A 25,595-nucleotide genomic window follows, 5' to 3' on the forward strand; every position below is an offset into this window, starting at 1 on the left:
CGCCCATTCTACACCTTCTCAACATGGCTAGTATCTAGTTCCTCAACTTTCTCCTCGCCAATGACCTTTCCACTCCCACTCAAGCCAAGTTCATCTCGAATCTCAGCCATAAGCTGGATATTTTCCTGTGCCGAACTCCCCCCAAAGATTTGATCCATCTGTTCCATCGAGACCCCTAATAACTCAAGTCAGCTTTAGTACTAGACAATCCCATCCAAAACGTACCTTTCGTCTCCGGAAGAAAGAAATAAACCCAAACAATCAAAATCAGACAAAAAGCCAGGAAAAAGTAAAACGTCCCAAACGTAATCGCCTTCAACATCCGAGGATAAATCAACGCCACAATAAAATTCGATAACCAATTCGACGCAATCGCCAACCCAACCGCCTTCCCCCGCACAGCCGGAGGAAAAATCTCAGATGGAATAATCCAATTAACAGACCCGATACTGAACGCAAAGTGCGCAATGTACACCCACACGAAAGCACAGGCTGCCCAACCAGCTGCGGGATGCTCGGACCAGGAATTCTTGTATACTGCGTAGAGAGTCGCGATAATCAGTTGCGATATACTCATACCGATACCTCCGATTATTAAGACTTTGCGACGGCCCCAGCGGTCCATGTACAAGATGGCTGGGATTGTAGCGAGGAAGTCGATCACGCCGACGACTCCTGTTGCGAGGAGACTAACGGTTGATCCTTGGAGTCCGACTGCCTTGAAAATTTGAGGGGCGTAATAGATGATTGCGTCTATGTGAATTAGTTGTAGTTCTTCTTAGGGCTGTGATGCAGAGCTTACTGATGCCTGTGAATTGTTGGATTATCTGTAGCGCGCAGGCAATAATGATTCGCTTTCGGAGATGACTTGTGCGGAAGAATTGCCAGTATTGCTCCAGCGCGGCTCGGATGCTGGATTGGTTCTTGGAAGTACTAGGTGAAGTCTTCTCCTCAAATTTCTGCGCAACCTTGATCTCGAGAATTTCCAACTGCACTCGGTGATCATCGGGAGAAACTCGACGAAGTCGACACAACGTCTGCAGAGCTTCCTCCTCGCGGCCTATCCTTCCAATATTAGACACTAACACCATAGTAATCTCCAAAACTACTCACCTTTCTGCATAAGCCACCTAGGACTATACGGAAGAAAAAACGTCCCAATCGCAAGGATCAAACAAGGCAGACACTGCAGCGCCAGCGGCAAACGCCAAGCAGCCTGGCTTTGATAATCCCCTGTACCACCGATATACTGAGTACCATACTGCAACCAGAATGCAACCATAATTCCCAGCGTGATCCCGAGCTGTTGCAAAGTGACCAAGCTACCACGTATATTCGGCGGTGCAATCTCACTCAGATAGAGCGGGATAACCATAGAGGTCATCCCGATCGCGAGTCCGGAAAGGAGTCGTCCGATAAACATCATTGCAACCGTCATAGCAGCGCATTGTAAGATAGAGCCGATCAGGAATAATATCTCAGCGTATAGAATGGACCAGCGACGTGAGAATTTGTCGGAGATGGGACCGTTGAATAGGGCGCCTATCATGGCGCCTAGTGTTAGGATTGAGAGCATCCATCCTTGGAGGGTGGCATCATTTGCCAGACTTGGAAATTCTTTTGCCTGTTCATTTATTAACCTTAGCCCGTCACTTTCAAACTCTGCCAAGGTTTTGTTAGACTCACGAAATTGCTCATTACCAACACACCGGATATAACACCCTGGTCATATCCAAACAAGAGCCCGCCAATAGAGGCAAAACATGCCAGACAAAAGATATAAGGCTCTTTGATGAGTCCTTTAAAGCCTGGTGAATTGTAGGAAATCACCTCGCTCTCGCCTACGACGGCCTCGGAAACTGCGATAGCCATCGAGTTTGTATTCTTGAAGGATTTGGTTTAAAGTCTCGAAGTCGAATTTTGAATAATCTGCAAAATGAAAATCCGGGGCAAGGCATCGTGGGGTAAGTTTAAATACTTCAGGCATCTTCCTCTTTACAGAATGTCCTAGTCTAGGTATGATGGTTAAGGTCAACTTCGTCGGTCGACGGGCGTCCGATTCTAGCTCGCGCTGTTGTTGACCGATTGCGGGGCCCCACAGCGACGGAATTTTTGCTATTATATCGTGAAGAAAGTATAACATACTAGACGATATTTGCCGAGAGCCGTATCTTGTTCGGGCACCCATCTCTAAGCTATCGGGGCACTGTCACCCGACCCCGACCACAATCAAGCTTCTACTGCACCAACAGCAAGAACATGGCAAAAGGCATATCCGTGGCTCACAAACAGTCTTCCATGGCGGCTGTAGTCCGAGATCTGCCTTCTGGTTGTCATCGAGAAGGCAAGTGAACCAAGCCATATTTTTCATTCAGTACATTCCACGAAAATAGAAGGAGGATAAGTGTGAGGGATGGAAACAAAGTAGGTATTACTTTGATCTAACGTGTCAACTTAATATAGTAAAGTAGCTACATTCAAGACTCGTTGTTCCAGCGCTACAGAATCTTTGATCAGGCTCCATGACAATCCTCAATACCGAGCTAATCAGAGTTAGCCTGTGCATCAAAGTACTCGGCAAGCACTTGTCTACCTTCTAACATATGTGAGGAGCGGCTCTAAACAGCCAATTAGAGATAAATGATTAAAATTTTGATCGTCTAATGAGAGAAGGCTTCAAATACAGTCGGGGTAAATTCAAATAATACAAAAAGCAAGGTTTCTTCCGTTGACCGAAATTGGTCCACATCCTCTTGTCAGCGCTATCAACAGTGATGATGCGATCTCATCAATCTCAAAGTTTCTGAAATCCAGCCTTCTGCCTCATGGATGAAATAGGACGCGCTCATTGTTCCCCTTCGGCTGGATGGAGAGGAAGGGTGAAAGGTCTAGGTAGATTCTGTAAGCAAATATACACGATAGATGGATGTAATTGAGGACTCACTGTATAAATCAGCACTCTAGGATTAGCAGCCATCACCTCCTGGCTTGGTATCCCACTTAGGTTGGCATGCTGGCAGGGTAGGCTGCGGCGCAGCCTCACGAGGCTCGATTTGAGTGGCCGTCACCACAAAAATGATGCCGCAAAGGGCGAGAATAGAACTCAGTTGACTGTACTGCATCTTGGTTGAAGAATTCTCACTATGATAGAGCTCATGTAGAGTGACAGATGGGTCCCTTTTATGTTGCTCGGCATATCACATCACCCATCGTATGCTCTGGTTGAACTGCGGAGACTTTGTTTATTGAGATACACTTTAAGTATAAGGCTCGGTACTATCTGCTCTCATGCGCCGATCAAAACTTTATTTCTCAGACGAGGTTTCGCTGTGATTGGGCGGAGATGACTATATTTTGGTCCCCCTTTCCCTCGAACAAAGAATGTGCCGCGTGGAAGCCAAAAGCCAGATCGAGCCACAACCGTGCGGCTGACAGCAATAACCTAAAATGGGCTTCAATAGGATGTAACGGTTGGGTCTGGCAGCGTATCAATTATCGCCGTTGGATGATCGTCCCTTGTCATGTAGGTGGTAGAGGGTGATATCATATATGAGTTTGAACGGCCGGTGCTTGACTCTTTGTTTTTTATCGATCACAGGATAGGCGGATGTCCTTGGCAATCCATTAATAGGTTATCATTTATGAGTGATATCTACAAGAAGGTCGCCGGGAATATCGGAGGATTTGGAATTGAATGACACGCTTGAGCGAAAAATAGCCAATGATGCTACTTTGAGCGCTCGACGGCTTGATTAGAGATACACTTGCAACTGATCATTCAATAGCCACTTAGACAAGCATCCAAGTCTTTGTTCACGGCATCTACGTTTAAGCTTCTCGATGTTTGATAGGGGAGTTGTATTGAGAACAGATGATGAATAGGATGATACCTGTGGCTGAGACCGAGATTAATGCGGTAATTCGAGTTTTATGCATATGTACCCTCTGGCGGGTGTGATTGATAATCAGGATTGGGATATTTTCAAACTACCCATTCAATTCCCTAGGTAAATTTGGCCTCCCACCAATAGAGTGATCCCGAATAGATATCCGAGCCCGGGACTCCGCCCTGCTTATAAATAGACATGACGACGGAATCAAATCGACAATTGAGATCTGTGGCACCTACTAGGGTTAGGTACAGTAAGCCTCATATTTTGAAGACTCGTGTTTCATCAGATTGCCCGGACAAGTCGTACGACAGAACTTCAATTGAAATCTATAGTATTTAGTAGTTGTAAGACATGATTGACGATCGGCCCATAAACTGACAATCCGCCGTTTAGCCCCAGATAACCCGACCAATCAGCAGTCTCCACCCGATCAGACCACGGGATTTCTTGGCGCGGCGGATCGGCCGATCCATGCTGAAAGGAAAAGGACCCTCAAGGCCAATCTGTCCACTTGGCTTTGTTGTGTTGGTCCATTCTTTCTTTTGACACTCGACCTCTCGACACTTTCTGTCATGCTCGCAGTCTCTTAACTGTGACTTGATTTGAACGACCCAGAACAGTCCCATACTGTTATCTTTGCATTGCGACCGGTGCCGATTCTGCGCTCTTTGCCGCCACCTCGCGTCTCCGTCCCTCGCCGCATCCTTTTTGAACCACACTCCCTTCGCCCCCCTCTTGGCTGCTATAGCCTGATTCTTTAGATGGTCGGCACTATGCGATCTGCAGCAGGACTTTTCTACGCGGCAGTCTTTGCCTTTTCAAATTTGGCCAGCGCAAGCAGCCATGGCTCAACAGGGCTGGACAAATGCGCGGTAAGTGGAAGCACTCGTTGACAGCCACAACCCTTGTCACTGCATCTGCAATACTAATAAGGTAAATCCCTCTCCTATATAGATCGACCCGACAGCAATGGTCTCCGACGCGTGTGTCTCTTACGGCACGATCAACAAACTCAACGACGAAGTTTACACCCTCCTTCAATCAATCACCCTCGAAACCGACTTCTTCTCCTACTACCGCTTGAACCTCTTCAATAAAGAATGCCCCTTCTGGTCAGACTCGAACAGCATGTGCGGCAACATCGCATGCTCCGTGAATACCATCGAATCCGAAGAAGACATCCCTCTCGTGTGGCGGTCGGAAGAGTTGAGCAAGCTTGAAGGTCCCAAGGCCAACCACCCGCCTCGCAAGGTCCAGGCAGAGCGCCCGAAGGAGCGCCCGCTCCAGGGTATGCTGGGTGAAGGTGTTGGAGAGAGTTGTGTGGTCGAGTACGACGACGAATGTGACGACCGGGATTACTGTGTGCCCGAGGACCAGGGCTCTGCCGGCAAGGGCGACTATGTAAGCTTGGTTGACAACCCCGAGCGATTCACCGGATACGCTGGAGAAGGTGCGCACCAAGTGTGGGATGCGATCTACCGCGAGAACTGCTTCATGAAGCCCATGGCCGAGGAGCTGGAGGAGCAGTCGCTCAATGTCCCTCTGGGTGGTCTGCAGGCTGTCTCCGATTTCCGAAACGTCCTGCAAAAGGAATCGCAACGGCTGGATGGATTGCCCTTGGATAATGAGTGCTTGGAGAAGCGGGTCTTCCACCGGCTCATCAGTGGAATGCACGCCTCCATCTCCACGCATCTCTGCTGGGACTACCTCAACCAGACTACGGGCGAGTGGCACCCCAACATGCAGTGCTACAAGGAGCGGCTGCACGATCATCCCGAGCGCATCTCCAACATGTACTTCAACTACGCTCTTGTTTCGCGGGCCGTCGCTAAGCTGCGCAAGCACCTGGAGGGCTACACATTCTGTACCAGCGAGCCTGAACAGGATATTGAGACCAAGCAGCGAATCAACCAACTCACCGAGGTCCTCTCGCGGCCGCCGCAAATCTTCGACGAGAACCTCATGTTCCAGGACCCTAGCACCCAAGGCCTGAAGGAGGACTTCCGCAACCGCTTCCGCAACGTCAGCCGGCTGATGGACTGCGTTGGATGTGACAAGTGCCGACTTTGGGGCAAGCTGCAAGTCAACGGATACGGGACTGCCCTCAAGGTGCTATTCGAGTATGATGAGACCAAGAACGGAGAGAACCCGCAGCTGCGTCGTACTGAGCTGGTAGCTCTCATCAACACTCTCGGCCGCATCTCGCACAGTATCGCTGCGGCACGGAGCTTCCACGAAGCTCTGGAAGCAGGTCAAGAGAATGCATTCCCGCTTCGACACTCTGCGCCCTCGACTCATAATCACGCCGAGGCCAAGGATGAAAATAAACAGCCGCGAAAGTTGTTCCACGACGGTACTGGACAATTCTACTATGAGAATGACGAGGGGAGCTATATTTATGGACGAGAGAAAGTGGATCGCTTGCCTTGGCAACGTCCTCCCCGCAAGCCGGACGCATCTGCCTATGACGATCTCAAGACAGAATTTGATATGGTCTGGGACGTGACTGCATATGTCCTGCGGAGCTGGCTGGATATTCCTCGGACAGTGTAAGTGCAAACTACGGTCATCTGTTATAACGTCATGTACTAACATTTACATACAGAATCGAAATTACCATGTGGGAAGGACAACGACTTTGGGCCTTCTGGCTGGGCCTGCCCGTGCCTCCTCGTCCCTGGAAGATCCAGACTCCACCGTCCGAAGGAACTCGACGACCTCCTGCCAAGGCTCACAGCGAACTGTGATTCCTCTTGTTATACACCACTTGCATCAGCATTTGTTTTTTTCTGCACATAAGCACTACACCGATCACTGTATTCTGGCGTTTGGGAAAGATGGGGTTGTTTGATATCAGGGCTTGATTGTTTATTCCGGATTGACGTTGACGAATTATTAATACCTTGTTGATAGCTTGGATACCCTCTCGTTTTTATATCACATTGGGGTTCGGCTTTTTGGACTTGCTTGTCTTTATAGAGTCTTTGGCGACTTTATACTGCAGAATGGTATTGTTCGGGATTGAGCATTCATACTTCTGGGAAGTCTTTTGTCCTATGTGCATTTGACTAACAGACAACAGTATGGTAGGTAGTCCAGTTTATTAATACGCATTTAACTTGCTATTTACCCGTATTTTTATCTACAGTAATACTCGACTACGAGAGGGGAGTAATATTAGTTATCAGGCTTACTATGACTTCCGATTGCTCAATATCCAACTGTATTCAGGGCACGGGGCTTGTAATATTCAATACTTCCAACTGATCTGTAGAAAGGTAAATACACACAGCTAACAATTTCTAACCTAACCCCCACTAGCAGCAAAAAAGACAAGGTCAACTCTGGCTTGAGCGGCGCTGCAGGAGTCTATAGACTATCAACAGTCCTTAGCTCGAAGTACCTCGATTCAAGTCTCCAAAATAGACCTAATCCCTGTAGCGCAGAACAATACTCGAGCCATTCCATTCGGATAACCTCCGGCTCCGTTGAGTTAAGCCGACATTTGCATCATGCCGATAACACGTTCATAGCTACCATCCAGGATCCCGATAGCATTACCCCATGGATCTGAGACGTACACCATCGTGTTTTCTGAATTAGGACGAGCTGATACTCCAATCCGCTTACCACCAGCCTCCACCATTCTATCAGCTAGAGCATTCGGGTCTGCGTCCGTCACACAAATATGAAACACCCCGCCGCGATGATATTCAAACTCTGGTTGTGGCACGTATGTCTTGGGTTCGATGAACTCGAAGATCTCGAATCCCACCCTGTTGCCCGCAGTCAAAAAGGCCATTTTGAATTCCTTGAGGGAGGCAGGGAAAATGTCGAAAGCACAGTGGTTTGGCTGCGTGCTGCGCTTGGGATGGCGAATTGAACCGATTGACTGGAAACCGAACAGTTTCTTGTACCATTCTGCCGCTGCTTCGCAGTTGGATACGGATATTCCGATATGATTGATAACGTGGTTTTGTACCTAATCATCCCATGGAAATCATGAGCATTAGCTTTCTTCATTGACTCGATCAGGTAACCTACCGGTGTGGACATTTTCGAAGGAAGCGTTGTGGAAACCTATCACACAGTTATGGTTGGATTTAGTTGTATAGCAATAAGGCAAGCGCCTCTTTTATAGATGAGGTATATTGATCCTTACTGCTGAATAATTGAAAAGCTGGTACCTAGGACTGGTAATATTTTCCTCGTTTAGCTTTGATTATCCGGCCCATACTGAATCATCCGCGACATTTATATTCAAGATTGATTTTCCTTAGGGGTAGTTAATAAGACGTAACGCGTAACACGATATACGTCGGTTAGCTCGACTTACTAAAGGAAGTTTTTAGGTTATAGAATCTCGCACCGCGCTACTACTTCGAAGGTCAGCGCGCTTATTATAGCTAAGAGTAAGAAGATCTAGATAACGTTTTCCGGTTAGTATAAAACTTTAATTTAGTACTTTTTAGGATTATCTCTCTATTCGTAGGATTAGTGAACTAAGAAATTCAGTAATAGGCAATATAAAAAATATTTAGGATATTAGATAAATAACGGAGGATACGATTCTCTCTATTCAAGTTTATATTTTAATCGTCGCTTATAAAGCCCGGCGGTATCTATTAATAGAGTATAACTTTTAGCTAGGGTGGTTTAGAAGCACTCCTACCCTAATAACCGCTACTTCGATTTATATTACGGGAGTCGATATTCTCGGACCTAAGAGAATCGGGAAGAATTACCGATATCAACAAGTCAAGAATAATTTAGTTCTCGAATATAGTCGGCGGCGAAAGCATATTGTTATCAGAAATAAGGAAGTTCACCGTACCATAAAAATTGTTAGATTATAGGAGTTATAAGGCTCGAGTTTCCCAGAAGCTTCTGAATTGCTTTTCTAGATTCCAGCTCATGACTACAGAAAGCTCAATAAAAGGAACTTACTACTGTACCATGATTGTGGTGACAGATTAAATATACCTGGGATATGAGCCTCCGAGACTTGTAGAGTAATGAAAACTAGAATGTGCAACGACAGAGATACAATACGTCGCGAAGCCGGTGCAACAACTCCACTCTCTCAATGACTTTCCTGCCCCTCACGCCATGACACACTAGTCCGTATTTAGGATTATTGCGGTAGCTGCGTATGTATTCATACGTACGTAGTAAGCATATTAATTTCAATAGTGTATTACCTTGTAAATACACTACATTCTACACTTCGTCAATGAAGGTGTCCGGGTTCACTGATACTTTGCTGCCCGAGGTGTCGCCTCTTTAATGAGGGTAATCAGGCTCGGGCTCAGACTGACTCAGTTTGTCTGCATATCGGCTTCTATCCCTCAATCTAGCACCGTAGATCCTGAAAAGGAGTGGTCCCGGAGTTAACAATACTGACAACCCACCCAAGATGGTCATCGTCCAATGGACCCCGATTCCTTCGTACATCGGGCGGGCTGCCATTACCATACCACCCGCTACGAGGTAGCGAGCCATCGTAATGCTCGCTAGCGCACTTGCGGCGTGCTTTCCATAGCTGTCGATAATATACTCGTAGCTACTGATATAGATGGATATCAGCACCGCACCGAAGATTCCGCACGCGATCAGGCCCGACCAAATCGAGACAGTTGGGTAGTTTGTCCATCCTAACCAGAATAGTGATATTGGTAAGAACGGACTAGCAATGATCGCCGGCCACAGTCGAAATTCAGGAGTTACAGTCGCGCCATGTTCGTAGTTAGTCTTTCGGCGGGCCCATACATACAGGCCCGGAGTGGCAAACGTAGCTATTGTCGCGCCGACAGCAACCGCCCCAAAACATGACCCAGTTTGCCCTGTAGACAGGTTGTACGTCTTTTTGAAGATATAGTCGAATCCAGATAGAAAAGTGAACAGGATACAGTACAGTAGTATCAAATACGCGCCGAGCACAGATATCACGGGCTCGGTAGTGAGTAATATAACCGGGAGGGGGACGGCATGTTTCAGACGTTGAAGAAAGGAGCTCCTGGATTGAGCAGACACGTAGTTCGCCTTGCCAGTCTGACGTCGTAGCTGCCTCGATTTCCAATCCAGCAATATCGGTAGGTATGATTCGGGGAGAAAGAAAAATGACACGATCCAGGCACATGCCGAGATGATCAGAGTTATATACTCTGTCAAGCGCCAGCTCAAGCTTGGATTGGAAGAAATCCAACCGCCAACGATGGGGCTAATCATCGGGCCTCAATCCCACCAGTGTCAGTATTGATACTTCTAGCTTTCACAGGGAACTTACCTGCAATATTAGCCCAAGCAATCGCTGGGAACACAAAAGTGCGTTTCACGGGCCGGAATTGGTCACCGACGCTGGAACCGTTGATCGATAGCGTCGGACTGGAACACAGTCCCACGAAGTACCGGCATATCACCTGGCCGGCGAATGTGGGCGAAAGGGCTGACCCAAGGACAAAAAGGAGGTATATGAAGGTTGGCACCAGATAAGTAGGATTTCGCCCAATAGATTCCGACAATGGGCCAGCGAAAAGAGCGCCTGAGCCAATCCCAAATAGATACATTGCGGTTGACAGGTTTTGAGCAGTTTGGGACACTCCAAACTCGCGACTAGAACGCTCGTTAGCGGGAGAGTCGGCTGAGCCTGCCCATCCTTGTGTGAATATCAGAAACACGAGGATTCCGATGTTCTTGGATCTTGATAGCAATGTCCAGTTCCTGGGATCAAGTGGGTCGTCTTCGCCGCTTGTCTCCACCCAGATCCAGCCATGGCTGTCGGCGGCTAGAATACACTTAGCGCTTTCATTTCCTCTTTTTTTTTTTTTTTCGGATTTTTGCTTACGTGGTGAGTGTTGCGTGGTGTCGGGCGTATCAATTGATGATACAGTAGTTTGCTCTGGCTCAATTTCATGGGTAACAAGCCTCTCTATACGACGATTTTGAACCAAGGCCCACATACGGATGCTTTTCTCAGTAAAACTCTTGCCGTGGATGGCAGGACGTGATATATCCAGATTAAGTAGGTGAGTACCTATGAAGGCGCCTCAAAGTGATTCAATTTCTGATCTTAAGAGGCAAGGCTTGTGGTTAACTTCAGCATAGTGGGAGAGGAAGGTTGCGAAAAAACTGGTTGCTGGCGTCATAGCAAACAATACGGTCGGGGCGTGTGATATTCTGCCAGCTCGGGGAGATAGTGTGACGTTCCATAAGTTTTTAACCCCCTCGGTCCACACCGCCTACTATATCCGCTTAGCTAGTACGTTAAGCAGGGGGCCTTGGGGTGAAGTGTTAAATGGCGGTTTCCTCTTCTTCAAAGTCCCTCTACTTCTCCTCCTTGTCACCTTCCGGGGGAAAAACAAAACAAAAAAAAGACACGCTGCCCGTTGTCGAACAGATAAAATGCCCCTTGAGATAAAATGACGTCCCACTCACCCCACCTTCCTCTTATTATGTTGAAAAGCGAGGAAGATTGTGGGCAGGTTGATTGCCAATAAGTTAGCGCCCTGACTGCAGGAAATCAGGCCCTGGAGACTCGCAAGACGTAGCTCAGCGCTAATCATACCGAAAGACGAAGTTTTATGGGCAAACTTGCTTTGACTTAGAAATCTTCAGGTCATGATTCCTGAGGTTCCAGATTTGCTACGAGCCTCCCTGGCCAGACATAAGCAAATAATGGGGTTCAGTCATCATCGCATCGTATTTGGTTCTGAAATTTCTTGCTACAGTGAGAAAAAGAGAAATTGAAATTTGATACATAAGAGCAAGATCCATAGTTAATATTTCCCCATTTTGAAAGCCAGCGGAAATAACACCTAGATTCTAATGATTACCCACATCAGAGGCTGTTTATCTATATATTACTTTGGTCTATTACTTACCACCTCAAAATATCATTGATACCTATCAGAAACTGGTCATTTAAATATCCTCATTCCTTCGTATAACAGGCTTATGAGTCAGGAACATATTTGACCAAGGTGATCTTTCCTTCAGAATCGGTCTCGGTCACGGTCTCGGCAAGGACGCTGTTGGAAAAAGAGACAAGGATAAGAGAGAAAGAAATAATCAACATGAGGGTTTTCATGGTGAGGAATGTGTTGGAGGAGGATTTTTATGATAAGAAGTCCTGGTTTATGATGAGAATCTGTGATAGAAAATTATTTAGGAATAGGGAAAACTTTTGTATAAATGCCAAAATTCATTTATGAATCTTTACATATAAGAGGCAAATGACATCCATGGGTGAGATATCAGACTGGAAACACTAAGGCAATCGCTTCTTGAAGCCCATCTTTGACACTAATGCCATTATTCTGCACCAAGGTTCTATGCGACTCCATATGGGAAGAAAGTGGGGAGGCTCGGGTGCGTATCGTCAATCTACATTTCAATCGTGTTCTTACGGCTAGCTTGGTACCAGGTGATATTCCCACATCCGTCGTAATCTTAAGCGACGGGAGCTAGCCTAGTCGAACACGAGGCCATGTTGAATCTCACGCCGATAAACCTAGACCTATTCATGAACGTCATCGTTGAAACACTCCCGTGATATATTTACTCGTTCTTGTAGTCTTAAAATGAGCTTATCGAAGGAGAAAAGCTGAGCACCAACACCTACTTTTTAGTACTTTACACACCACGTCCTATCAAAGATGGTTAGCCTGAAGCTCATCACTCTACTCACTCTAGGTAGGATGAATGCCTGAGCATGAACACGCATCAGAGATTGAAATATCTAACTTATCAAAGCCGGCCCTGTTTGGTCTCTGCCACAGACATCTGTGGTCAAGCTTGCGGAGTGCACTCAATGGTGTCTTAAAAATTACCCTAACCCAGCCACCACTTGTTTACTCCCTGCTTTAAGTGGGAAGGGGCCATGTTATGTTTGTGGTCCGTTTAAGACCTCACCAACACAGAAATTATGCAAAGGAGCTTGTACAGATACGGCCTCCGATAACAAAAATTGTGGGCAGTGCAACAATGCTGTAGGTCAATCTTCTTCTCCTGGAGTATGACCTCTTACTAATATATAAGATATCAGTGCACATCACCTCTGACATGTCAGTATTCGCAATGCTGTGCACCCATAGGTACGTATGGATGCACCGTAGATAATTTCGTACAATTCTGTTGCAGCCATGTTTCGCCGGAATACAAGGCATGCTTGTTGAATGGGAACCCGACGGGTACATGCTTTTGATGACTTCTTCTCATGCAGTTAAAAGTCATTATTTCTTGGAGTTATTATATACACAAACTATGACAGCATCCTGTTTGTTCATGGGCTATGGGCCTTCTCGTGTCATTTGCCATAGTTGATAGTATTCTTATTATACATGGATTTTGGACCTGCTCCACAAAAATCATTATTACCGTCCTAACGAAGATTGGTACGAAAAGAATATGGGTGTTACTAAATGTGTTTCGGGTCAGGTCCCTATCCATTGTTCTGTATTCTACGACTTGATAATGAAGGGGCTTATGTGATGCCGCGGGGATGATATCGCGTGGAGACCATTGGGAGGAGTGTGAACTAACGACGCTATGGTGATGTGGGGGGTATTTCTGGACACATTAAGTACAGTTTTCTACCTAACTTTCATCGTCGTTATTACCGTATAAACCTGGAACAACCTTCCAATTTAATACAGAGCCATGTTTGGCTTAGCTCATCATGTGACTAGGCTATCTCTAATGTTTCCCGATATGGAAGGCGATAACGGTTGCCACTATATATCTCGGTGCTTTGTTATTTTGTAACCCGTGTCCTTATGCTTATTATAGTATTAGCTTTCCTTTTTACAGTGATCAAGTCTAGAGAGTGTGAAGTCCAACTGAATTCGAAAACTACTATACAGTCTTTCCCGGTGTTGCTATGACCTTCGGAATGTTTGCCGCGGTCGGCCAATCTTGCCTAGAGAGTTTGCCACCGCAGAGATTTCCTGCGCCCGTAAGATCTCTAGGGGAAAAGAAACATCCAAGAGAAGAGTACAGACTGAGATATAGTAGTCTTTATAGAATAATCAATTCAGCCTCGGGACACTCGACGTGACCGAGCCCATATTATTCTATCGCCGAGGGCGACTTAGTAGTGCTTCGTCTTCCCCGGCGGTCGGCAAACGCCGACATCCTCGGCTTCTCCACTCCCGGCCACATGCGACTTGACTTTCAGTTTTCCCTTCTTCTCCGCTCATCCCCCATCCTTCGATCCACCTCCACTCTTCCCCCAGTCTCCAAGTTCATCATCTCCCCTCCCTTGGACTGGTCCCGATGCAAGGTTGACCCTGATTATGGCGTCGGTGTCGCCTCCTAAGCCCTGGGAGAGAGCTGGTGCTACTGCTGGTGAGTCTTTCCCTATCTCTCTCTCCTCTTCTCCCCCCGGAACGACCGTTGAGCGGTGAACACCCCCCAAAGAGTCATCGCCACCATCAACCATCTTCCATCCTATCCCAAACATAACCCCCTTTTACTAATATCCGAGGGATGTGCAGGGTCTGCGTTGTCTTCTACACCCACTGTTGGTAGCCCAGCTGCCTCAACCGCCATGACTACAACCTCACCTGCCGCGGTCAACCCCGCAACAACAACCACATCCACCGTTCCCGATCTACCCTCCCGCCCTAGCACTCTCAACTCCGTCGTCAACTCAACAGCCTCTAACTATTCCCCCTATGGCGCGTCACGCTTTGGAGCCACCACGCCCTACGGGGGATATGGTGGCTATGGTGGCTACTCGTCGCCCTACTCCCGCTTCGGCTCCATGGGCTCAATGTACGGCGGCTATGGAGGCATGGGAGGCATGTATGGCGGCATGGGAGGTATGGGAGGGATGTACGGTGGCATGCCTGGGCAGGATCCCAATGACCCCAACAGCCTGACCAACTCCTTCAGTCAAAGCACACAGGCCACGTTCCAGATGATTGAAAGCATCGTCGGCGCGTTTGGCGGCTTTGCCCAGATGCTCGAGAGCACATACATGGCTACCCACAGCTCATTCTTCGGTAAGTGATAAAACATTCTTCAAGCCTATGGTATATTGGAAGTGCGATTTCTAACTGTGTCAACAGCAATGGTCTCGGTCGCAGAACAATTTGGTAATCTGCGCAACACCCTCGGCTCGGCTCTGGGTATCTTCACAATCATTCGGTGGTTCCGCACTCTGATCGCTAAAATCACCGGTCGGCCTCCGCCAGCGGATGCCACATCCTTGACTCCTGCTGCATTCGCAGCCTTCATGGGCGGTCGCTCGGCGGCCGCCACTCTTCCCGATGGCTCGCCTGCCCCGGCTAAGCCGTCTAAGAAGCCGTTCTTCATGTTCCTGGTTGCCGTCTTCGGTCTGCCCTACCTGATGGGCAAGCTTATCAAGGCCTTGGCTCGGTCGCAGGAGGAAGAGGCCAAGCGCCGACAGCAGCTGATCGGCCCCAACGGCGAGCCTCAGTCCGCGTCCATGGATCCGGCCAAGCTGGACTTCTGCCGCGTTCTGTATGACTACGCTCCCGAGACCCAGGAGAGCAACGGCATCGACCTCGCCGTGAAGAAGGGTGACATCGTTGCCGTCCTCAGCAAGTCCGACCCCATGGGCAATGCCTCTGAGTGGTGGCGCTGCCGTGCCCGTGACGGTCGTGTTGGTTACCTGCCTGGCCCATACTTGGAGACCATCCAGCGACGCCCAGCACAGCAAGCCATTACGGCAGGTAGCGAGCCTGTCACTCGCACAAGCACGATGAAGGGCGGTGCAGCCAACGAGCGCACCCAGAGCCTTTCGTCGATCTCGAAGCCGGTCGGCGATCAGCCGCCCGAGCTCAAGGGCAAGATGGGAGACATCTCACCAGAGAGCTTCCAGAAGAGCACCTTCTACTCCTGAGATATAGAATTTCCCGCCAGGGGATCGGGCTTAAAAAGGTTGTATGAAGCGTGATGACATTGTCCCCTTTTGCCCTTCATATTCTGTCTTCTCGATACGCCAAAAGCTTTCCCACCTTTACCCCCCTCTCTTTACGAACCCCTCTCCACCTACCCTCTCAGTCCTCATATATATACCTCTCTACATTACGAGCACGCTACAGTCTCGAATCCTCTCCTGTCGATCTACCGATCTAGTCGCGTTGACACCCGATATCCACTGCCCATGCACCCTCCATCTTTCGGGGTCAGGGCTTTTCTTGTTTGTTTTTATCTCAATCTATTTTGTTTATCTTTTATTTATGCCCTCCTTTGGGGACTGGGATTGGTTTAGCGATGGTCATGCTCTTGGATTTCTATGTATCTACTATCTACCGGTGCAATACAACTCTTCTACCTATGGGATTTCAACTCTTGATCAATTGAATCCTTTTCTTGAAGTTTCAGCCAATCAACCAGCTCGCTTAACTCAGTTGGTAGAGTGCGTGACTAGTAATCACGAAGTCGCTAGTTCAAATCTGGCAGTGAGCATTTCTTTTTGTCTTTTTTTTTTTTTTGTCTTTAGACATGTCGCAATTAAAAATTGAACATCGTCTTTTGCAAGATCGTTTAGTTTTTAATAAGTATTATTGTTGGGGTATTCGCTGGGGGCCAGTAAGAGATTTTGGGATGAGAGCCGATACAACCATGTAACATAGCCATCGGTGGCATAAACTTGAAGATTTTCTGAACGCAACAACCAACCAGTCTTTGTTTAGGAAGCTAGGACCTCAATGGGAAGTGGCTGTCTGGGTTTGTGCACCTACAAAAAAGGAGTGAAATGGAGCAGGTTGCACGTAGATGTAGACGGCGCGATATGGAAGATTACACTGGACCGATCGTGGCGGAAGACGGGCGGTGGAACATAAGCATTTTAGATAGGCCTTCACTCGAGCCTTACAGCAGGTCTCGATAACCTGGAACCGTAGTTAAGCTCGGAAGCAGTATTCTAAATGAGGATTCCTATATGGACCAAACCCAATATGCGGTTCTAACTATACCAACTCCAGGACACATGGCCCCGACAGGTGGTGCGGTGCGAATATACCTCAACATGTATAAATAGAGTCGAGACTCGAAACGAGGGGGTCGACCCGAGTGGAGTAGAGGGTGGAAATAGATGTGAATGTAGCCCAGGTAAGGTATGAGATACACGGTGATATAACCTTGTAATGCACACGGGGTAGGTCAAATGGGTAGATCAAACCAGGGATTCCTCCCACTCTAAACAGGATGGCCAACCTTGAGGAAGGTAATGGCACCGACCAGGCCAAAAAAAGAAGAGAACAAAACGCCCTTGCTATGATTTTATCTTTCTCAATCTTTCCCTGTCTGAAATGCGTGGATACGTGATGAGGGGGGAATGAACAAGGAACCAATGAGACAAGAAATGAAGAGAAAAGAAATGGGTAAATGGGTAAGAGGGGAATAGAAAAAGAACACACGCTCCAGATGAAAAGATGAAAAAAAAATGACAGGGAAAAAAAAGGCAAAAGGCAAAAGCAGAAAAACACGCAATATAAAGAAGAGGGAAGAAAAGAAGAAGAAGAAGAAGACGGGCCATATACATCATAGAAGAATCAATCCACATCAACACAAAAAACGATCCAGTCCAACATGGAGAGAATCAAAAAATCAAAGTGAACAAATAAGAAAACAAAGTTATTCACAGCACACGCACAACTACATCGACATCACAATCCCAACCCCTCATGATGAGGAATCTCCTGATTAGGATCCTGCTCACGCGACCACTTAGCCATGGACTCATTAAGCGTAGTGCCCAATTCACCGAGTCGATTCTGAAACGCATCCAGACTAGCATAACTACTAGAATGTGGAAACATTTCAGGAGGACCGTTCATGCCTCCCCGGTGCTGCTGCAAGGATCCAGGGAGTGGGAGTGCCACGGGCGGATGGTGATCAGCATCCTGGGAGGTGGTGATGGCTGGGTGTGGTACTGGGTGGACTAGTGGGTGTGACACTGCTGGGTGGGGGAGTTGGTGTGCTGAGGGGTGAGAAGGATGAGGATGGTGGCTTGGGTGATATGTTCGTCGGGGTATGTGCAGTGGGTAAGTGTTGTTGTCGTCGTCCATTATCAGATCTGGGATGGTGTCGATGGAATTAGGGTCTGGGAGGGTTAATCTTGTTTCAAGTACATATTTCGAGTAGGAATAGGTATGAGCATACCGTAGTTGAGTGGATAAGTCGATGTTTCCCTCGTGGGTGACTGGATGTCTGGTGGAGAGACTGGCGTGGCAGCATTGTCCTCTGGTTCGGGCGTATAACATGTCATATCAGATGGGGTTTCTGAAGAGCATTATTAGCATTCATCCTCATCATAGGTAAGTGATATAAAACATACTCGGCTCGGGACTTTGATCCTCAGCGTCTCGATCCCCGTCTTGATCCCATGAATTACCGTAACGGCGAACGAAGCGTGCAATGCGTTTAGGATCGACATTCTGGCCATTTACCCGAAAGGCAGTCTGCTTCCCTCGGGCGGCGCGTTTTTGCTGCTTGCGAATCATCAAATGCACTTCCTTGGCCTTAATGTTTTTGCGGACATGCCATGCAGCGAGGCGGTCTTTGTACTGTTTTTCTCTGCCAGCGAGGTCGGGAATGTTAGGTTGGTCTGGTCGTTAATTGGAGATGAGGGGGGGGCGGCAGGGAAGTATGCAACGAATTGGAAAGAACAGAAAGGAAAGGGCAAAGCAATAATTCCTTAGGATTATGGAATAAAGCCAAACATGAAGCAATCATATGAAGTTATCATATGATATTTGACAAATGGGAAGATCTATAAAATTGGACAGGGCACAGAATTGGGATAAGGGGAATAGAAATCAAGGAAATTGGGAGCGATACGAGGCATAGAACTTATAGTCCCGTTCCATAATGCGCTTGACATCACGCAGTTTGAGCTGGTCGTTGCGGTAGAGTTGCTCGATGATTTCGCGATACTCGTGCCAGTCGTCGGATCGGCGGGGCCGGAAAACGGTCGATGGTTGACCGACGGGCGGCGATTGAGGGGAGAGGGTCATGGACGATGGTGGAGGGTACGGGTCCATGACGAACTGACCCTCTTAGGAATTTAATCGGTTAGGAAAGAAGTTGGGAAGAATGTTTATAACGGATAGTAAATAATGGAAGTGTCGGAATTGGAGGGAGGAAGGCGGAAAATGGTGCTGATGATTTGAAGGCGGAGAGAGAGAGATGGAGAATTGATGATGACAGACGATTTCCAAAGGCGCTTGGAGGAAAATGTGTCAATCAAGAATAGGAAATGATCCAAATTGAGACGAGCATGGACTAAAAGGCGAAGGAGAGGACGAGGAGGAGAGGGCCGACAATCGAAAGGGCCTAAATGTGACGAGTGGCGGAAGAGAAATGATAGAATTAAAAGAGAGCAAGAATAATAAGGAATCAGGAATCAGGAATAAGAAATAAGGAAATAATAATCAAGAGGCAATAATAATATAAAGGACCGGAAACCCCCAAGTGCCAAAATGCACGCAGAGAAGAATGCGATCACCAGGCAACTTTTGACAAAAAGACCCAAAAGAGACGAGAGACTCCTCCCTAAAAAAGACATGAAAAAGAACCATCCCCCCCCCAGACTAGCAACACCTTCCCTTCCCACCCCCATAAAGCACTGCACCTAACAAATCCCCCTCTTTAAAAAAAGAAAATAAAAATATCCTTGATTTAAATCCATCAATATTTGGTACAATTCCTGGGACCGAACTATCTCCCCGACCCTGAATGCAAGCTCTTTCCCTATGGGACCCAATACCCATTACACACTTGGTACTTATTGTTACAGCCGCAGAAACTACTGCTTGACTCGCAACCATCATCCCTCTTCCTCTCTCTTGCTGACTAGTTAATCACAGACCTCTTAGCCTCTAACCTCAGATCAGGGCCGAGGGGGCCAAGGAATCTCTCGACTACTCTTTACGGCGAGCTGCGGCGCGCGGACGCACGACCCCCTACTTCCCCGACCAAATCAGCGCCGCCCGGTATGGGGCCTAGGTTGTGGGCCCCATCCTGTTGCAGCGCTTGTCAGTGTCATGATCGTCAACGGTGACGGGCAACTGTCTTTTGCTGTCCATCATAATCGTGGTATTAGATTTGGGCATAGGCTCATCACGGAAGACGATCTCTGTTGGCTTGAACTTTGTAAAACCAGGAAAGTTAGGAAATAGAAGTTAGTTACAGTACGAAGTTACAGTAGACCATGATACTAATGGGGTAGTTAGTGGTCCTAGTGGACAAGGTACAAAAGTGTGGGCCGGGATTTGGAGAAGTCTTGAAACTCTTTCGAAGGGAGATCCGCGAAAGGTACAGAAGTCCCATCGATACTAAGTACGAAGTATAGTGGCCTCTGTAAGGAAACTAAGGATGCTGACTCTCCATGTATACTGTACCAATGATTTTAAGTACTAAATTGGGATTGCATTTGTAACGACAGCCTAACTCCGGCGAGTCCACTCCGGCGTACTAATAAGAAATTCGCAAACCGAGTAAATTAGTTCAATCAGTTATCAGCCGCTGACCAAAAGGACCGCCATCATCAGTATCATCAGGGGGGGGAACTCAATCGACGGGTAAGCGGGCCCCATAGTTACCTGTATGGGATGGGGGCCAAAAAAGAACACGATGGGACCATTTTCCTACATGGCCACTATGATGAGGAACCATGGCCACTATTATCTACAGCATGGACCAACATGGGGCTGGACCAACGTCAAGGTCAGGCCCGCGGACTGGGCAAGTGGAGCTGAGCTCCATCGCGTACTTTTGTCCGGAGCTACTGTACAGGCTAACTGAACTATTACATGCAGTGCACTGGCCGCAAATTGGATGCATTTTCCGCTGCCTGTTCCACCCAGTTAGTCCTTTTTTATTTTGTATTTCTTTTTTTACCGACAATAATACCCTATTTTGCTCCAATAAGCAGGCTGCAGGTGTTGGTCGTCAGCAATCAACATACTTAACTCTCTCGGCTCAGTCCGACCGTCTCCTGACTCGCGGTTGGAAGGTTAGCACGTTATAACTCGATCGGACGATCTCCCTTCTTGATGATGATAACTATAATCTGCTATACTAGCCATGCGCGCCATAATTTATATAGCATCTAGACGGGACAGTAGTATATAACAGTCTGAAGGGACTTTACTTTCTACCCCATGCAAAGGATCCTTGGCTCCCAACCCGTGCTAATCGGGAGCGGCCCGAAACTTCCCTGACAGCTCTGTCTTTTTGTTCTGCTTCCCCGACACTAATTGATCCCGATGCACTGGTTCTTTGAAGCCACTTGAGCAGGTCCCTCCTAAAAGAGAGAGGGGAGGAGGAAAGAGGAAGAAGAGGGACTAGAATACATACAGAATGCCCTCCCGTACATAATTAAACGATCCTCCTTCCCCAGGGTGGTCCCTGTAAGCTAAATCCCTGGGCGGGTTTTTGATGGTGTTTTATATTTGCTTTTTTCTGTTCTTGGAGAAAGAGAGAGCTACAGAACTCCTCGCTAAGGGTAAAGCTTTGGATCAACTCGCCCTCGTGTGCTCTGTACAGTAGACGCAAGGGTGGGACAGCCGTTGGAACATGCCTCGCCGTTGAGAGACAAGTGTCATCCCCAGGAAAACAATGGGCGGAAGAATTAAAAAGTGGAAACAAAAAAAAAGAAAAATAGTTCTTTTGACAGTCTGTAGCAAGAAAAAATGTTCGACTTTTCTTTTGCCATCCCAGGTAAATCCCCAAAGATTGACTCCTCAGACTTGGAAACAAACCTCGCTTTCGCTAGTGTATACTAGATCCGCCATCCCTCATGGTCTCACTTGCCACAACAACCTTTCTTATTCCTAACCATTCCTTCCTCTCAATGGAAAACTCAAGTCAAGATCCAACCCGAAAATCAAGGGGGGCGCAGAAGATGCCCAGACAGAATGGATTTCAGGCAGGCGGGGAATCCCCACGCGCGCATTCTTGCGCTTTGGTCTCTTCTCGAGTTGTCGCGTTCTCACTGGGGGGGCTCTTTGAGCCGGCCGAAACTCAGGCCTCTGGATCGTTCGTGGGGTCAGCTGCGTCTTACGAGGGAAATATTTTCCCGTCGTTACAGGGTTAAACTGTAGCAAGTAAACGAGAAGAAATTCAATACGAAGTGGTAAACGGAAGAAAGAAAAAAGGGGAGAGAGGGGGAAGATAGAGGAAGTGGATGTAACTAATATGTATGGCGTTTGGGAATAATCTGAAGTACAAGAGGACAATAGTCAAGGAAGAATAATCTAGTTAGTACGGTACCTTCTATCCAGGAACTCTTATGTACTGGGGTACTCCCGTCTGGTACCTCATGGGTAGCGGCGGGAAGGGAGATACATGGTGATCGCGTGTGGAGTGTGGATTTTTGGCATTGTTGCCCCTCCCCCTGTTCTGGTCTGGCCAACAAAAGTACGGATAATTCAACGGTTGAGCTCCTGGAAGGACGGCTCCATCCATGATTTCATCCTCCGTATAACAACGAGCTACAGTAATGATTAGCACGATGGAGACATAGGGCCTGGGCGCTAACTATGAGGCCCACTTGAAACTGGCAGAAAGAGCAATGAAAGAAGAACAACGGCCCTGGCCCCGTTGGAAATGGGCTAGAACCGACTCCATACTTCCTCGTACAATCGAACGCACGGAGGCCGGAAGCGGAATGAAATGCGATTAGTGTGTGTCAGGTGGCAAGGCATCGAAGGCTGCATGGATCGACGCGGTCGGGGAGGATGAACCTAGTCGCCGATACATGAAAGGGTCGAGACGAAGAACAAGGTGCGAGAGTAGTAGGAAAAAAAAAGGTACTGGGCATCGCTCTCGTACATTTGCCCTGTGCCTTGTACGGAGTACCTCTTGTGCCCAGGCCTTGTGTGGTCGGTGCTCAATGGGCTCAATGGTCACTGGCCACTAGCCAGTAATGACGAGAATGAGGCACAAGTACAGGGGCGAGTGGAACAAATCGGGCATCCGTCCCTACTGCGTGCATGCTCCGGGGACTAAGACTCGAACAGGTATCGATCTGAGGGTTCGCTGCTAAAATGCGGGGCCGCGCGAGTAGCGGTCCTCCCGTGGGTGGCTTGAATCCTTTTATTTATCGGTTCTTATCCTGCGTAGTGCGTGCCCTTTGTGTTCTATCTACATAGGAAAAGGTGATGATACTGGGGGCATGATGAGGTGGACGAGTGGGAACAAGACACGGGCGCGCCCACGAAAGCCCAACCCACACAAAGTGGATTTCGTTAACGGGAAGCAGGGGGGCGAAAGATAGTAGACAAAGAGGATACCCGCGTGGGACCTGCTCCACATCCACCGTTCAGACGCCGACCGAAACAGCCGGAGAAATCTACCGCGGCCATCGCGATAGGCCCACGGACCATCGTTCACCGGCTCGGATCGCATGCAGGTAGGATGTAGCGCGTAGACCAAAGAAAGAGGAAGTCGTGGCCGTGGCAGGCGCAACAACGCTGCTGCAGGAAGCATCTTGGAAGTGGATTCCTCGTAACCCCGAGGGAGCCAGATAATCTGTCCAGATAGGAATGGAACGGCTTCCGTGGGCCACGAGTGGGTGTGTTGCATCCAACCGGCAGATGACAGGAGGGGGTTGGAAGATTGGCAGTTATGCTTCGTCGATCGAGGACAGATCCAAGGACCAATAAGGCTTGCAAGGTGGATGAGATGCATGTCGTGCTTGGGCAACAGCCACATAGTTCATCGTCTCAAAAGTACTGCGCGAGAGAAGTCTCCTCCCGAAATAGGAAATCGTACAGATCCTGACTCGCTTCGGGCGAGCTCGGGGCTTAGCTTTCAGATCAAGTTGCCCGAATATTTGATCTAAAGGGGGCCAACGGCAAAATGGAAGGGGGCGATGGTTGGCTTTGAAAAAAAAGGATGATGCATGCAATTCTCACTGCATGACCCCCCTTGATTGAAATAGATTCGCAGCCAGCCAGCATCTCGTTTCTTTTCATGTTCGAGGCTTGGCCGGGCTGGAAGACGTCTGTCGAGTCTGCTCGGCAGCTGCCACGGCCGCAGCTGCAACGGCTGCCGAGTTACTAGAGCCTGCACTCGCGACGTTACTAGCATGCGCAAGCAGGAACTTGCAGCAAGTGAGGGTATACTTGCAAGCTCGTGTCCAAGTCTCGTCATTCTGGTTGAACCCGAGCTTGATACTAGCATCACCAATACGATCTTTCTTGATCTCGTAGGGCAACCTCAACCCCGGCGCTGTGGCGCCGCCGGCCTGACCGCGACGGGCCGATGCCACTGGCACGGGGGTCGTAGCAACAAACTGACCCAGCTGGCGTAGACAGTCTAGGAACGCCACCATGCCGTTATCAAAGCGACGATGAAGCCAAGGCAGATTCAGTGGGAGGTCACCGGACGAAAATAGATCCAGTTCAGTGATTTTGGGGGCCCCACGTTCATTGACAGCCGTTCCGGACGGTTGCGGCGGATACTCGAGCTTCTCAATCCGTGAGGTGGAGCCTAGTGGACGAAGGCGATATCCCTGAAACTGAAACCCCAGCCTCTCTGCAATGGTAGCCAGGAGTAAACAGGTTTGACCCCATGCAGCGTTGATCTCGGGCCACTCAACCGAGGGATTAGCCAAGCGACCCAGGCGTAACCCATTAATCGTACCAAAATATCCATCATGACCGATGCAAAACGCGTCATTATAGACGTTCGTCCGTTGTAGGCGCTCCAGCTGCTGCGAGTCGTGGTCGTAGCGCATGTTCAATGCATCCCGTTCGGTTTGAAACTCTCCCAGTGTCAAAGCAAAGCCATTCCGAGCGCGCCAGAATGTGTCTTCATCCACATCCAACTGTTGCGACTGCTCCTCCAAAGATCCAATTTCCTCATCCAGCTTGGCTTTCTCTCGCTCCAAAGCTTCTATTTCTGCTAACATCGTTTCCTCGGCTTTCAGGCTGTCCTGGAGCGACTTTTCAGCCGCTTCCAACTCTTCTGCTGTCGGAACCGACGCATTCAAGGATCGAAGAAATGAGATATATGCATCACGCTCCTTTGTCGAACCCGCCAGTCGTTTTTGCAAGGCTTCTACCAACAGATCCGTACATTCCACGCAAATAGGATGGTCGATATCAGAACGCGACGAGACAATCTCAAACAAGCGGCTGGATTTGTCTACCTGGCTGGCAAATGACCCATCCTCTTGGTTACGGTCCGGACCCTGATTGTTCTTGCCCTTAGGCCGAGTCGGTAGAGCACTTTCCATAGGTGGGGGCACAAACTGGGACTCTGTGAGCATCACGAAAGACATATTTCCGCTATCGGCTCGTGGAACCCCAGGCGGATGTGGCTGGTCCCCCGACCGTGGGGCAGGGATAGATCTCCTGTAAACCGGTGCCGTAGCATTCTGAGACGCTCGATCGTAGTGTTTTCGACGGTCTGCAGGGTAGGAAGCTCGTGGTGATGATGCTGTGCCGTGATCGGAGAGTGTCTTGCCCGTAGAATCTGGGACCGAGAGCTTGGTTAGCGATCAATAAGCGACTGGGGCGCGAGTAGGCACAGCTTACTGACGAGTAGCTCAAAAGCAGCCGGATTAAGCGACTCCAGGGAGCCATCCAACTTGAGCGGTGTCCGACACTTTTGACAATACATAGCGTTGAGGCCGCGATCAGTTCGACCTCTCGCGGGGGAAAGGAGGATGCGGTGTGGGGGGAGAAAGTTGAGGTCGAGCGGGAGAGCTCCGGCGGGCAC

The 25,595-nt window shown here is 48.5% G+C and overlaps 7 protein-coding genes across 7 annotated transcripts; 2 read left to right on the plus strand and 5 right to left on the minus strand.

Moving 5' to 3' along the window:
* Nucleotides 1–8: 8 nt before the first annotated feature.
* Nucleotides 9–1,872, minus strand: N7496_012220 (sugar porter family MFS transporter; the record flags this gene model as incomplete). Its single annotated transcript, XM_056705133.1, has 5 exons — nt 9–175; nt 226–753; nt 803–1,060; nt 1,114–1,624; nt 1,687–1,872. The coding sequence occupies 5 exons, from the start codon at nt 1,870–1,872 to the stop codon at nt 9–11; spliced, it is 1,650 nt and encodes a 549-aa protein (XP_056549031.1).
* A 2,794-nt stretch (nt 1,873–4,666) lies between these two features.
* Nucleotides 4,667–6,640, plus strand: N7496_012221 (ER oxidoreductin; the record flags this gene model as incomplete). The annotated part of the gene is made up of 3 exons (XM_056705134.1): nt 4,667–4,765; nt 4,848–6,442; nt 6,499–6,640. The coding sequence occupies 3 exons, from the start codon at nt 4,667–4,669 to the stop codon at nt 6,638–6,640; spliced, it is 1,836 nt and encodes a 611-aa protein (XP_056549032.1).
* A 746-nt stretch (nt 6,641–7,386) lies between these two features.
* N7496_012222 (uncharacterized protein) lies at nt 7,387–7,949 on the minus strand (the record flags this gene model as incomplete). Its single annotated transcript, XM_056705135.1, has 2 exons — nt 7,387–7,875; nt 7,938–7,949. 2 exons carry the CDS (start codon nt 7,947–7,949, stop codon nt 7,387–7,389), a joined length of 501 nt encoding a protein of 166 aa, XP_056549033.1.
* A 1,227-nt stretch (nt 7,950–9,176) lies between these two features.
* On the minus strand, nt 9,177–10,852 carry N7496_012223 (MFS transporter; the record flags this gene model as incomplete). The annotated part of the gene is made up of 2 exons (XM_056705136.1): nt 9,177–10,126; nt 10,180–10,852. The coding sequence occupies 2 exons, from the start codon at nt 10,850–10,852 to the stop codon at nt 9,177–9,179; spliced, it is 1,623 nt and encodes a 540-aa protein (XP_056549034.1).
* Nucleotides 10,853–14,185: 3,333 nt separating this feature from the next.
* pex13 (peroxin PEX13) lies at nt 14,186–15,759 on the plus strand (the record flags this gene model as incomplete). Its single annotated transcript, XM_056705137.1, has 3 exons — nt 14,186–14,237; nt 14,387–14,896; nt 14,963–15,759. The coding sequence occupies 3 exons, from the start codon at nt 14,186–14,188 to the stop codon at nt 15,757–15,759; spliced, it is 1,359 nt and encodes a 452-aa protein (XP_056549035.1).
* A 1,771-nt stretch (nt 15,760–17,530) lies between these two features.
* N7496_012225 (Clr5 domain-containing protein) lies at nt 17,531–18,907 on the minus strand (the record flags this gene model as incomplete). The annotated part of the gene is made up of 4 exons (XM_056705138.1): nt 17,531–17,967; nt 18,027–18,146; nt 18,202–18,440; nt 18,705–18,907. 4 exons carry the CDS (start codon nt 18,905–18,907, stop codon nt 17,531–17,533), a joined length of 999 nt encoding a protein of 332 aa, XP_056549036.1.
* A 4,934-nt stretch (nt 18,908–23,841) lies between these two features.
* On the minus strand, nt 23,842–25,496 carry N7496_012226 (beclin 1; the record flags this gene model as incomplete). Its single annotated transcript, XM_056705139.1, has 2 exons — nt 23,842–25,349; nt 25,412–25,496. 2 exons carry the CDS (start codon nt 25,494–25,496, stop codon nt 23,842–23,844), a joined length of 1,593 nt encoding a protein of 530 aa, XP_056549037.1.
* Between the last annotated feature and the right edge of the window lie 99 nt (nt 25,497–25,595).

Source organism: Penicillium cataractarum (assembly GCF_028827025.1).
Source record: "Penicillium cataractarum strain IBT 29864 chromosome Unknown utg000010l, whole genome shotgun sequence".
In the NCBI taxonomy this organism is placed as follows: Eukaryota; Fungi; Ascomycota; class Eurotiomycetes; order Eurotiales; family Aspergillaceae; genus Penicillium; species Penicillium cataractarum.